The sequence below is a fragment of the Dipodomys spectabilis genome, unplaced genomic scaffold (genome assembly GCF_019054845.1).
Source record: "Dipodomys spectabilis isolate Male_0828 unplaced genomic scaffold, ASM1905484v1 ptg000264l, whole genome shotgun sequence".
NCBI classification, from domain to species: Eukaryota; Metazoa; Chordata; class Mammalia; order Rodentia; family Heteromyidae; genus Dipodomys; species Dipodomys spectabilis.
The window spans coordinates 1294526-1308209 of NW_024870941.1; the positions used below are offsets into that span (position 1 = coordinate 1294526).

General features: G+C 42.1%; 1 protein-coding gene across 2 annotated transcripts in view; it reads right to left on the reverse strand.

Moving 5' to 3' along the window:
• Asap1 (ArfGAP with SH3 domain, ankyrin repeat and PH domain 1) overlaps nt 1–13684 on the reverse strand; it is a 262146-nt gene that overhangs the window by 54495 nt on the left and 193967 nt on the right. For both annotated transcript variants that reach the window (XM_042699919.1, XM_042699918.1), the window contains exon 13: nt 1071–1158. In XM_042699919.1, coding sequence (XP_042555853.1) covers nt 1071–1158 — 88 coding nt within the window. The remainder of the gene's footprint in view (nt 1–1070; nt 1159–13684) is intronic.

The window sequence follows — 13684 nt, forward strand, 5'->3', positions numbered from 1 at the left end:
GCACTTCCTATGTGACTCTTTCTAAGACCCTCACCTTACCAAGACAGAGATGACATGTATGTCAAAACACCGCACACCAGAGCACCTGCCTAGCAAGCACAAGGCCTTGCGCTAAAAAACCTCAAGTACTGCTAACAATAATGCCAGATCTGACACTGTCAGGTCTCCCTGGCTACACGTGGGCTCAGCACACTTGAGACCCAAGGAAGCTGGGTGAGGGGGTGCTCACCCAGAGGCTCGGTTACTCATGAAGCTGAGATAGGAAGACCACTTTGACCTCATGAATTTGAGACTATACTGGGCAACACAGTAGGATCTAGTCTAAAAACAAAAAGCAAACAAACAAGAAAAAGAAACTTCAGGGGTCTTCCTAGAGCTGTACATGCAGAAATAACCAGAAGTTGTATGGAGGACAACGAGGGGGTCTGCTTGGGAGCTACTGCTGCTTTAATCTGCAGGGAAGAGAAATGTGGTCTTAGAACCCACACTAACCAACTCAGAGTACTTTTAAAAAGAACTCACATGGCCAAGTGCCAGTAGCTCATGCCTATAATCCTAGCCACTTGGGAGGCTGAGCTCTGAGGATTATGGTTCAAAGCCAGACCCGGGAAGGAAAGTCTGTGAGACTCTTATCACCAATGAGCCCCTGAAAGTGGATGGTTCCAGTGGTAAAGAGCTAGCTTTCAGCCAAAACCTCAGGGACAGTGCCGAGGCACAAACTGGCACCCAACACACATACACCAACCCCAGAAAAAGGAAGGAAGGAAGGAAGAAAGAAAGGAGGGAAGGAAGGAAGGAAGGAAGAAAGAAAGGAGGGAAGGAAGGAAGGAAGGAAGGAAGGAAGGAAGGAAGGAAGGAAGGGAGGGAGGGAGGGAGGGAGGGAGAGAGGGAGGGAGGGAGGGATGAAGGAAGGAAGGAAGGAAGGAGGGAGGGAGGGAGGGAGGGAGGGAGGGAGGGAAGGAAAGGAAGGAAGGAAGGAAGGAAGGAAGGAAGGAAGGAAGGAAGGAAGGGAGGAAGGGAGGAAGGAAGGGAGGGGGAGGGTAGGAGGCAGGCAGGCAGGAAGGACTCACGTGATATGAGGTCAAAAGACTTCTTGTCCTCAGCATTCGGTTTCACCTGGCAGGTGAGAAGGTTCAACTTAGCTGGCTGCCTGTTAGACTAGACAAAAGAGACACAAAGTTAATGTAGCATTATTCTCTTGTCTACCCATAGCACCATATCCAGGGTCACAAGGACTGCTCAGGGCCACAAGAATACACTGTAGCAAGATCTGGAATTCTATATCTCATTAAAGAAGGAAAAGAATTTTAAGTGCCCGATACAGTATCTTTTAATTGTACCTAATATCCTGCTGACTAATCAGAATGGAATCAAGAATAACCCCGGCAGTGAAGACTAGGAAAGCTGCAAATGGACTACAGGAAGTTCTACAATTCAAGCACAGGGTTGGCACTTCCAAAACCGTATCTTATTGTGAAATGTAGCCATGCTGTGATTCAGTCTAATTCACAATGATTCCAGTGATCAGTTATCCCAAACTTGGAGTTCTAAGTATCTACAAAATTTGGTGGTAATTACAATATATATTACTTCTCATTAAAAGTAGATAGATAGGATAAAAAATATGACACATATACACAATAGACTTTTATCCATCCATTAGAAAGACTAACATTATGTCATTTATAGGGAAATGGATGGACTGGAACAGCTCAGAGAGACAAATGGTACATGCTTTCTCTCATGTGGAAACTAGACCTAAAATGTATCTGTACATGATAACTTATACAGGACTCTAGGCATTCACACAAAAACCAGACTAAAGGAGGATAGTTTTTTTTTTTGGGGGGGGGGGGTCTGGTCGTGGGGCCTGAACTCTGGGCCTGAGCGCTGTCCCTCAGCTTTTCAGCTCAAGGCTAGCGCTCCACTACTTGAGCCACAGCGCCACTTCCGGCTTTTTTCTTTTTGCTTATGTGGTGCTGAGAAATTGAACCCAGGGCCTCATGCATGCAAGGCAAGCACGCTACCACTGAGCCACCTTCCCAGCCCATAAAGGAGGATACTTTTAAGGGAGGAACCCTAAGGCATCTCCTGATCATTTAAAATACTACTTATTGAAAGGAATTCCAGGAAATGGAAACATGTATTTTTCTGTTATTGTTGTTTTCAATTTTAGTTTTTTTTCTTTTGGGGGGCAAAAGGGGCACAGAAAGGGAGGGAGGAAGTGTGAACAAACGTAGTCATGGTATTTAGTATATACTGTGTGGAAAATGAACTATGTAACTTGTGGGCAAGGATGGAAGAGGAAACTGGGAGAAAGCAAAGGAAGGGAAAGAAATCAATTCATTACCTGGTTTATGGAATGGTAACCCCTCTGTATAAAACCTTACTAATAACAATAAAATTGTATATTTTAAAAGTACCAAGGTAATTTCTACCCTGGAGCCATTGTTTCACAGCCCTATATCTAGAGAGAGGAATGTCATAAGGATTTCAGATCACTTATCAGCACACTTCTGATCACACATTCCAAGCTGACCCCACATATCTAGTCATGCCATCGAGGGATGCGGCCCTCCTGCCTGCGCTTGTCTGAGGTCACGTGCTGGCCATGCCAATGCCATGCCCCCGGACGCTGCAGGGCTGACTGGAGAATGAGCTGGGTTTTGCTTCAGCAGGAGAAGCCTGTGGAAGTGAGCAATGGAACGCTCTGGTCAGACTCCCCTGTGCCTTAACTGACAGCGGTGACCCAACATCCCTTAGTTTCCAAGGAACACAGGGCTTTAGGGGAAACAGAGGAGAAAGAGGACAGAGGTGGTATCAATGAATCAATCAAAGCCTCAAGCAATGAAGATGGCATATGATCACCACTGTTTCAATGACACAACGCAGCTCTCTTAACTTTCTGTGCTCTCTTTTTGAGAGCTTCTCTGCTCCATGGTTTCAATGAGAGAAGACACAGAAAACCACGTCCCCTATCCCCTATCTGGCTATTCCAAAGCAAACTATCTATGGAGAGAAAGAGAGACTCTAAGGCATATCATTATCATTGCACATGCCTTGATTTAGACAAAGAAACAGCAGCAAAACACAGGAAACCTAAAATACTGGAAACCACTGGGATACTTAGAGAGGAAACCACTGGAAACGGATTCCTGGCTGCTGAATCCAGAAGAGGCGGCACAGGGCAGCACGTGTTTCTTAGAGCTGAGCTTGAGGTTGAGTTCAACAGGCCTGATATTCCCAAATGCACATCTGCAGCCACAAACCTAGGCCCAGTCCACTGGGAGAATGTGAGCCTAACAACAGCTTGTCTTTCTGGATGTTGATAAAATTGTTCATTTCCCATACGAATGACAATGACATAGGACCACCAAAGGACCCCTAGAATGTTTGGAATCCACAGTTAAAGAAGAATGTAGAACAGCTTAAGGAGATCAAGAGATGATTAAGGGGGAGGGATCTGGAAACTTTGAAGATGGGTTGAAGGCATTACTTAGCGGAGGAAGAAGGCTGTGGGTAAACTTAATCACCATCTTCAAGTACACAAAGGTTGTTATCGGAAAGGCTGGCAGCTGTTTTCCATTTGCAGAGATGAAAAGAAATGTATTCAAACTATAGAAGATTTGGGCCAGACACAAGGAAGAACTTCACAAGCTTAAGTTGATTATATATAATAAGTTTCATGATTCTTAAATAGGAAAACCTCTGTGAACAACTCAGTAACTTAGACATTATGCACATCTCAATGTCATAGAGGACTAATGCAACGTTTTCTTTTATTTCACACATCTTGTATTCTTACAGATTTCTGCCCAGTGGACATAGCAAACACTAGCTACAAAAGCTTGGAGTGAAGGAAATATGACATCTCATTTCTAAGACTTGACAGTATAAGAGCATTTTGATGGAGTTTCTGATGATAAGGGTTTTATACAGTTTAAATCATTCCATGACCAACTCACTGACATGTGGGATCACTCCTCAGAAGCTTGCAGGTTGCCTGCACTGATTTGCCACATTAACATGCACCTCTTGTGCCACAGACATTTTGCCTACATACAGTCCTCTTTCTGAAGCTGAGCTTCCATGAGGTGTCTGAGTAACCTGGTTTGTCAGGAGCACACAACACAACTTGTGACTGTTCAAGCAGCCGACATACCCAGTGCTGAGCACAGGAACACTAGAAAGGGGAGACAACGTTCGATGGAACTCAACGGAAGTTCAAGGGCCAGAAGCACGGAAATCACTAAGCAAAAATAGCAATTCCAGATGTTTGTACAGCTTTCCAAAATTTCAAAGCACTTCGACATTTAGACCAAAATTATAGGTGTATTGATTAAAGAAGACATAATCTTTCCAAGGGTTTCAATCCACTAGAATCAAAGAGAAACTAAATGACTTGCCCTGGGCTACAGCATGGTGGGACAGTTAAAAAAATGCTTTCATACTGTTTAAGTACAGGAGAAGAGAAAAAAATAAAAGAAGTCAAGGCCCAAGAAACATTAGTGAACTGAGCCTTGCTGTTGATGATTCAGTCCATCTGTACCTGGAGCTCTAGGTACCCATGGACCTCTTCTCTTGCCTTCTGATGCTGGGTCCTGCCACCGGATCACAGTGCCCTCTGCTGGTAAGAGGGGCTCCGGCCCTTTGGCTGCCTTTACCCCTGACTCCCTCCCTCAGGTCTCTCACCGGTCACTATATCCTGGAGGAGTGGGGAGGAAGAGTTCTTGGGCTGACTCTCTGGTATGCCATCCTCTTACACCTGTTGTATTCTTTCTTGACTCTTACCACTCTATGTGCATCACATCTTTCTTCTCACGAAAGGCACACATATACACACACATACATATGTATATATATAATATATATTATATACATATATATTCCTTTTTTCATGAAAATGTGCCAGGCATGCAGTGGTCACTCAATAGCTAATGAAACGACTCCTCCCCTGGCGCCTTCCATTGATTAGCTCATGGCTCTCTCAGGGGGAGACCTAGTTTAGTTTCTTTCACTAGATAAAGAAATGGAGGCACAGAGAGATTAGGTAAGGTTCTCAGTAGAAAGTGGTCTGAACTGATCAGCATTCCCACTCCTTCTCTTATGCTTCCATGTGGGGTACATCCTGGAAGATGGTGGGGTGACCATACACCTCAAGGAATAGCAGGTGGTCCCCACACATCTCTCCAAAGCAACAGTTCCAAAGATTAACTGATTCACATTTAAGTGCCTACTTCCCTAATTGATGAAGAAAGAAATTCTTCAATGTACTTCCTTGCTTAATTACACATTTGGCAGATGGTTCTTATGCCTCTTTCACATTCTAAGCACATGTAAAAGTATGTGGTCATTGCCACCAACAGCTCTGGGAAATGGACCTATGTAAGTACGAAGAATAGACCCAGTGCCCACAGAATGCAGGCTTAAGCTCTTACATGGACCCAGGACTCTGACAAGGCTCCAAGCAGCCTTGGCCTTCTGGTGAGGATCAGGGTAAGCAGGAATTAGGAACAAGCTGGGTGAGTCCAAAGGAGCAAGTGTGAAGTCCCAGGGGGGCGGGGGGGGGGGGGAAGGTTGGGGCCTATTGGCAGCAGCTACCAATGGCAGAGGAATAGGAAGGGCACAACATGTGGTGTTAAGGAGTTCACACAAGTCCTGAAATCACTGCTCATCAGGGTAGTGACATGCATTTCAGGCGGTAGCTGGTAGAGAAGGGGGGGGAATAGGACAGAAGACCATTGATGAATACTTGAATTAAATCTACAATTTAAACTGGAGACTAAAGGCACAGCTAAAGATGGACCTGAATTACTCAAGAGTAATCATTCTAGGGTATGTGAATTGCCAGTCCAGGCTCTGAACTATGAGGGTATGAGTAATATGAGGGAGTATGAGTGTGTGTGTGCATAAACATGTGTGCATCTCCTGATCACTGCCTCCAAAGTAGCTGGAGTTCAGATGTGAGCCACTGCATCTGGTACTATCTAATTTTAAAGAAGTTCTGTGTAGTGCCTGTTGTTGTTGTTGTTGCTTTAAACATGCACTGGTTAAACTCATACATATTGTTTTTAAACTGCTCTTTGTCAATTGACAATGTTCACAGATGTGTTTGTTTTACACATGAACTAATGGCAAACATATTTGAATTTCTAATTTGTGAAAATGAAAACAGTTTAATTAAGAAAACCCTGGTACATTCCAAGAAACAGAGGTGATGAAGACATGATTCTTCTGCCATAATGCTCCCATGCTTAAAAATAAACTGGCCATTCAGCTAGAAATGCAGAGAAGTGCAGGAAGAAATGGCAGGCATCAATTCTGATGAATTATTTCTGTATCTACCAAAAGAAAACAAGCTCTATGTTTGTCCTCAGACAACTTCTCAGGCAGCATGGTGCCGTTTCTGCTGGAAATGGAGATGTGTTAGAACAGACGTCTTTCTCTGAGAGCAGAAAGCAGCTGCTACTGGAATTGGTATTCAGAAATGGGATCATTTCCTCCCATCATCCTGCCCATCATCCTGCTCTGCTTCACAGACAAGAAGTGAACACTAGTAATAAGTCTGGAATAAGCCTTACCCCACCACACTGAGGCTGATGTGTAGGAAGAGACGAAAAGAAAATGATAATGTTCTCTTTCCTTCCTCCACTAATGCTTGGAAACAGAGCTGCCTAAACCCTTATGGTTATTTCAATATTTTCATTCAATAAATACTCAAGACACATACTCTGCCCTGGAGGAGTGATAAATCTGGCACGTGTTCATTAACTGCAGTGAAGTCCTGGCAGGAAATGAAGTACCTGATGAAGTACCCAGCACTGCAGAAAGATTGTCTCCAAAACCTCACTGCATGAAAACTACTGGTTTTGGGAAGGTGTTTTGCTATATTTTGGGCAATACAAATATTTTTTGGGCAATACAAAATATTTCCCTCTCAGAGATCATCTATTCTGACAGGTAATGTGCACAAATTGAATTAGTAACTCTTGCACTGACTATAGAAACTAGTACTAAACCTATTTCATAGATGAACAAAGTGAGGATCGAGAAGATGATGTAAAGTAGGCAAGGCTGAGAGCAGAACAAACCTCTTCCCACTTTTGATGTTGCTTCCTTGTCAAAAGTTAGACTTGAAAAACTAGTAAAGCAAGCAAGGTTATCTTTCTAGCTTCTCCTTTTCTGGCTCTTTCTGACCAGTTCCCTCATTTTCCTGCTTATCACTGAGTACATCAGGCGAGGAATCCCACTCATTTGTGTCACACTCCAACCACTGTTCTTGTGACCAAAAGTTCAAATCCCCTCCTTTTGGCCATCCTTCCTACAGCTAAACAGAGAAGTAGCTTACCAGCTAGCTGAAGTATTTCATTCTAGACTGTGGGTAACTATATATGGCCCTAATTTTCTCTACCATTTTGACCACAGGGCTAATTTCCAATTGGCTAAGAATGTGCATGTGTAAGAAAGAAGTATTTAACATTTCTAAAAACATTTCCCAAATGTCACTGTCTCTAATCTTCCTGCTTCACACACTAAAAGAATAAAGGAGGTGATAAGCATCAGATTGCAAACTGGCTGAGTTCTGACTAGGGTCAACAAATCAGATCACAAATGACCAGCAGCACTGTAGTAGGATACACAGTTCCTTTCTTGTCTCTCTATGATACTGGTCAAGAACAGGGCAGCAACTCAGTGGTTCTCTCCACTGTGCCTGAGCATCAGAATTACTTGGGAAAAAGTTTTTGGGCTTCATTTCCAGACTTCTCTAATGTGCTGTCAGAGAGAAGGATCACTAGAGTCAACTGCAGTCTTTTCCAATCACTTTCAATGGTTTCTTCACATGCAAGTGATAAAGACTTTGAACTGTAATAACCTCTATTGATGCTGTGAGTATGTAATCTTGGGATTCAAATAGGGGAAGAGATTCAAAAGGGGAAGACCTTTCATTAGGACAGAACAGCAAAAATCCCCACTGAATGTATTATTGAACAAAAAACCTGCAAAATTTAAGTGGATACATTTCTAAATGTATGCGTTATAGAACTTGACTTTGGGAAGATCTACAATGAACATGAATGTCTCCAGTTCCCCACTTACAATGTGGCAGAAGCCTGCAAAGACATACCACAGAGATTAAAAACAGCACTAGTTGTTTCATATGCCTGAATAGACATCATCAGCTTGAGCAAAACTGCATTCCTTCTGCTGTGAACATGGCTACGCAGAAGGTTCTACACTAGTGCCTGTGGACCCACAGTTGCATTTTCAAAGGGTCCTGGTGTGTGAAAGTCAACTGAGATCTTCTGTCTAAAACTAATAGGAAAGTAGGAGGATTTGCAGACCCTTTGTGCTTCCTGAATGTACTTTAAGTGACTCTTAAAGCCCTGGATAGGATTGAAAGCAACAGTAGTTGGAAAAGTCCACTGATTCAAGAATTCAAGGACAAGGAGAGACACATCAAATTCTTGCCTTAGTAAATTGCCCCAGGAGGCAAAAGAGCTGCTATTAACCCTTACCAAGGAGAAACTTAATTTCTAGGAGAAAAAAAATGAACCTCCAACGGTCCTGGTAAAGCATATTGAGTAGTAAAGGGAAGAGCAACGCGAAAAAAATTACAATAAGCTACATTTTAAATGGAGGTAGTAACAAACTAGGGAAGATTAATTGTCATAATAATAATAGCTGACATTTATTGAGCCCTAATTGTATCCCACATCCTGTTATAATTACTTACAATCAATGAACTAATTTAATCTTTACAACTGTCTATGAATCAGGCACTATTAATGGCTCCCTTATCTAGATGGGAAATGGTCACTAGGGACCAGTGACAGAGATGGAATTAACCCAGGCAGCCTGGCTACAGAGTTCTGAAATCCCACCTTAGCTCAATGAGATGACAATAACTGCAAAGTTTTGGGAATTTTCATCATGCTACAAAACTTTACATGCATCATCATATTTACCTCTCACAACTCTGAAAAACAGGCACTTTATTAGCCTAGTATATAAGTGAGAGTAGCAGTACAGCAGTAAATAGTAAAGGCACACACAATGAGGAGTTGATTGCCTTTAATTGCATGTGGTCTCAAAAGACAGTGCTCTCTTTCCCTTACCCATGGTCCCAGGAATGCTAGGCAAGTACTCTACTACAGAGCCAAGCCCAATCCCAGGCTGCACTCCTAACCTTCCACTGTTTAAAATAAGGAGCCTCCAGGTAGGTAGACACACACAACACCTGAATATGCTCTATCTGGTTTGGTCCAGCTGGACCCCCAGACTTCTTCACTAAAACCCTACACAATTTTGGTAGATTTCTGTGTGATACTAAAGCATTTTTAGTGTTGACGGACTGAAAAAAAAGTTACTAAGAACTGAACGATTGTTATAGTGTTGATCACAAGGGCATGTACAGGTAGTTTAAAAACATAATGTATTACATAAGTGATCTTCAGATTCAATATAAACTTCTAGAAATCTTTTCAAAGATTCAGGACTGCCTCTATCTCCTTTCCTAGACATTCACAGACTTCTTTGCTCTAAGACTCTATGAATTGATTTGAACGTAGGACAAAGAGTTCCATTCCAAAGACTATTATTCAGGCCTGGGGTTTGAGAATAGGTCCAGCCATTTATATACTATATGGCTCTAGGCACAGGATCCAGGCTTTATAAGCCTCTCATGAAATTCTGTTTAGTAGTGTGCTTGTGGCTCATGCCTGTAATCCTAACTACTCAGGAGGCTAATATCTGAGGATCACACTTTGAAGCCAGCCTGGGCAGCAAAGTTCATGAGACTCTTATCACCAATTAATCACAGAAAAAGCTGGAACTTGTGCTGTGGATCAAGTGGTAGAGAGTTAGCATTGAGTGAAAGGAGTCAAGGTGCCCAGGCAGTTCAAGCTCCAGGTTGGACAAAAAGAAAAAAAAAATTCTGTTTAAAATGCGTTAACTAATATCTATGAGGTAGAACAAGCTTGTAACAAGCCGGGATAGGATGGAGGGTTAGCCTGGGCTACACAGGCAGACAAAAGAAGGCAGGAAGGCAGGAAGGCAGAGAGGGAGGGAGGGAGGATTAAAATTCAAAGATGAGCTAGACAGGGTCTCTACTCCCAGCTTAATGAGAAATGAAGACAGCGTTACTTATCCTGTATTGCTGTCAGATTAAATGCAAAGCACAAACTAAGTGTCAGTTAAGTGGTATTTCTATTTCTTCATTGGTTGTCAAGACAGTCTTGCTGTATAGCCTGGGCTGTTCTCAAACTCTTAGTTTTCCTGCCTCTGCCTCTCTAGGCTGGGTTATAGAAGTGGATCTATTTCTTGTTTTAACCCATTATTTAAATAGTATATGACATTAAGATTAATACATTCAGGAAGTAAGAGACTTTGAGGAGTACAGGTACTATACTTCAGAAATTAAACTTTTAAGATTACTAAGAATGAAATATTTTATATTAACTTATACTGAAATGCTTTTGGATTTTTTTAAAGAAGAAAAGCAAAGTATCTCTAGAGGTAGAGAAACTGAAAGCCAGTTGGCAGATGAGTAAGATATTGCCCTTGAAAGACACCAATTTGAACAATTTGTATTATTCACAAGAGCCAAAAAAGCCAGCTGAGAGACCACAGTACCTGGTTTTAATACCACAGAAAGTGCTGAAGTACCACAGATGTGCTGAAGAAGGCACACACGAAAGGATGCCCAAGTCATGTTACTCCAACTACAAGCAGCAGTGTGCATATGCCTCCTGCCTGGAATCCAGTCCAGGCTTTACCCTTGGAAACATCTTATACAGTGAAACCCACAGGCATAGAAATCTACTTAAAATGACTTAGTGACCTGATACAAACTTTTTTTTTTTTAATGAATTCTAAAATGAAATGATCTTACACAGTTTAACTGCATTGGATCGAGCTGGGGTATAATCCAATGGATCAGTGGTAGAGCATTGTGTAGTATTGTTTTTTTTGTTGTTGTTGTTGTTGTTTGGTCTCTAGAACAGCATGCTGGGGGAGGTAGAGTAGATCCTCCCTAGGTGGTCAAGGCAAAAAGTCACTGAATCTTTCATTGATCAGGGATGAGGAATCTTTTTTGCCAAGGGCACTTGGATATTATAACATTATTCCAGGGCCATACAAAATTGTCAGTAGAAGCAGACAGGCCAAGCAGAGCCTATGAGACGCATATGTGTCTGTCCTGGCACATACCAAATGATTTTGTGGAGCAGACATTGCTACCCCTGAATGAATGCAGCCCTGATTCCATCCTGAACCATGCTAGTAAGAATAACAAAGATGACACTGCTGGGGGTTAAGCCAGAGGAATGTGTAGATGCTGAGCCTAAAGAAGGCCCCAAATTTTCTGGTACCAAAGGCTTACTGTTCAAAAAAAATCACAGAATCTCTTTATGCTTTCCCAGGAAACCAACGGCCTTCATTTCTAATCATCCTACGTAGCCCATGGTGTTTACAAAGTCAAGAAAAGCAACTAAAACTGCCTATGGAGATCTTTCTGTGGGGGTAGTAATGTGATTACAAGTGATGGAGCTGGCAGCAAAAAGTCTGGCTTCAAGCCAGTGAAAAGCAAGGAAAATAACATACCTCGGTGGGAGAGAATCAGAATTAGGGAGGAACACATTGTCTCCCACTGTTAGCAGCAGGAGGGACTGCTAGTCAGTAGATTTCAGCAATGGCAGTGACATCAATGAACCCTCAACTCCTAACTGTGCCCACAACATGGCATGCTATCTTACTTAATCCCCAATCTCTGAGTTAAACACTTTTCTCAAGGTCACATTGTAAATACCAAAGCTGGGATTCAGATTCAAATCTGACAGATGCCACTGTCTATTTCCTTATCCATCAAACAATGTGGCCAATATGATATTTGTTGTTAATTAGAGAAAATACACATAAACAGTTGGCTTAACCAGAATAATGTCTTTTGGCAGAAAAGATAAAAAAGGATGGGGAAGAGAAGTTTATTTTTTATTTTCAGCAAATTGCTCAAGGTCATGTCAGGAAGTAGTGCTGAGGTACCTTCATCTATTCCACATCCCATTCTACTGCAGTGCCACCCACAGCAAACAGTCAAGAGCATGATAAGGACATTGTATGGCCTGTCAGAATGCTTTCTGCAATGATCATAGCCAGACAAATTCACAGGAAGAGTTCTCTAGTAGAAGGTAAAAAAAAGTCAGGGTACAGAAAGTAAATCTTTGTTTGGAAACTTACAAACAAAATTAAGTAGAAAAGGCAGAAATTTCCACTCTTGTATACACATAAAATTTTATGTGGAATTAAACTTGAGGATGTCAAAAGTGTTGAGTTTAGCTAGGTGCTGGTGGCTCAGGCCTGTAATCCTAGCTACTCAGGAGGCTGAGATTTGAAGATTACAGTTCAAAGCCAGCCCAGGCAGGAAAGTCAGTGAGACTCATCTCCAATTAACCACCAGAAAACTGGAAGTGGCGCTGTGGCTCATGTGGTAGAGTGCTTGTCTTGAGCTGAAGAGCTCAGGAACAGTGCCCAGGCCCAGAGTTCAAGCCCTACGACTGACACACGCACACAGAAAAAGTGTTTTGAGTTTACCTACCTTTCCATTCAAGAATCTTTTACTTTATCTTTGGCGGTTCTTGGGTTTGAACTTTGGGCCTTGTTTTTATACTAAATGAGTGCTTGACTACTGGAGCATACCTCTAGCTCTTTCCTTCATTTAAAAAAAATTAAAATTCTGATTACAAAGGTGATGTACAGAGGGGTTATAGATACGTAAGTCAGGTAAAGAGTATGTTTCTTTTTGGACAATGTTACCCCTTCCCTTGCTCTCTCCAAGATTTCCATCCCATCCCCACCCACAAGTTGTCTAGCTCATTTTCAATATGCAGTAGGTTATTTTTGAGACAGGTGTTGCTTTTTGCATCAATATGCACCTGTACCGTCACCCCCCTATTTTATACTTCTAACCACAGCTGGGACAACAGGGGCACACCCTGCTTCTTTCATCTAGAGTCTTGAAGATTTTATCCCCCCACTTGTCATGTACCTGTAAGTTTCTCATTCTCAGTCCCCCATGAAGTTAGGATGACAAGCATACACCACTGGGCCTAACTATAGGGAGGGAGGAGATCTTACAAACATTTTGCCTGAGTTGCTCTTGAATTGTTATCCTCTCATTCTCAGCCTCCCAAACTACTAGAATTACAGGTGTGAGCCACGGGCACCCAGCTCCAAGTCTATCTTTGATGCTCAGGCCAGCTTAATAAATGAATGCTGAATAAATAATTAGCTAGATATTGTGGCTCATACCTGTAATTTTAGGTACTTGGAATTACAGCAAGACTTCACTCAATGAATAAAGCTTGTTTCACAGTACCCATCCATGATGCTAGCTCAGTGGGAGGTATATAGACAAGAAAACTAGTCAGAAGCTTGCTCTGGAAAAAACTGGACACTATTTGAAAAATAACTGTCACAAATAGGCCTGTGGTAGAATATCTGCATAGCAAGTGTGAAACCTTGACTACAAACCTCCCATCTTATCTTTCCTCCTCTCCCGCCAGAAAAAAAAAGAAAAAAAGATAATTGTTAAACTTAACGATAAGTGGACCAAGTCTGTCAGAAAGATTTCTGATAATAGATAGGTAGCTGGTCACAGCTGGACCAACTATGGGAGATTCAAAGCCTC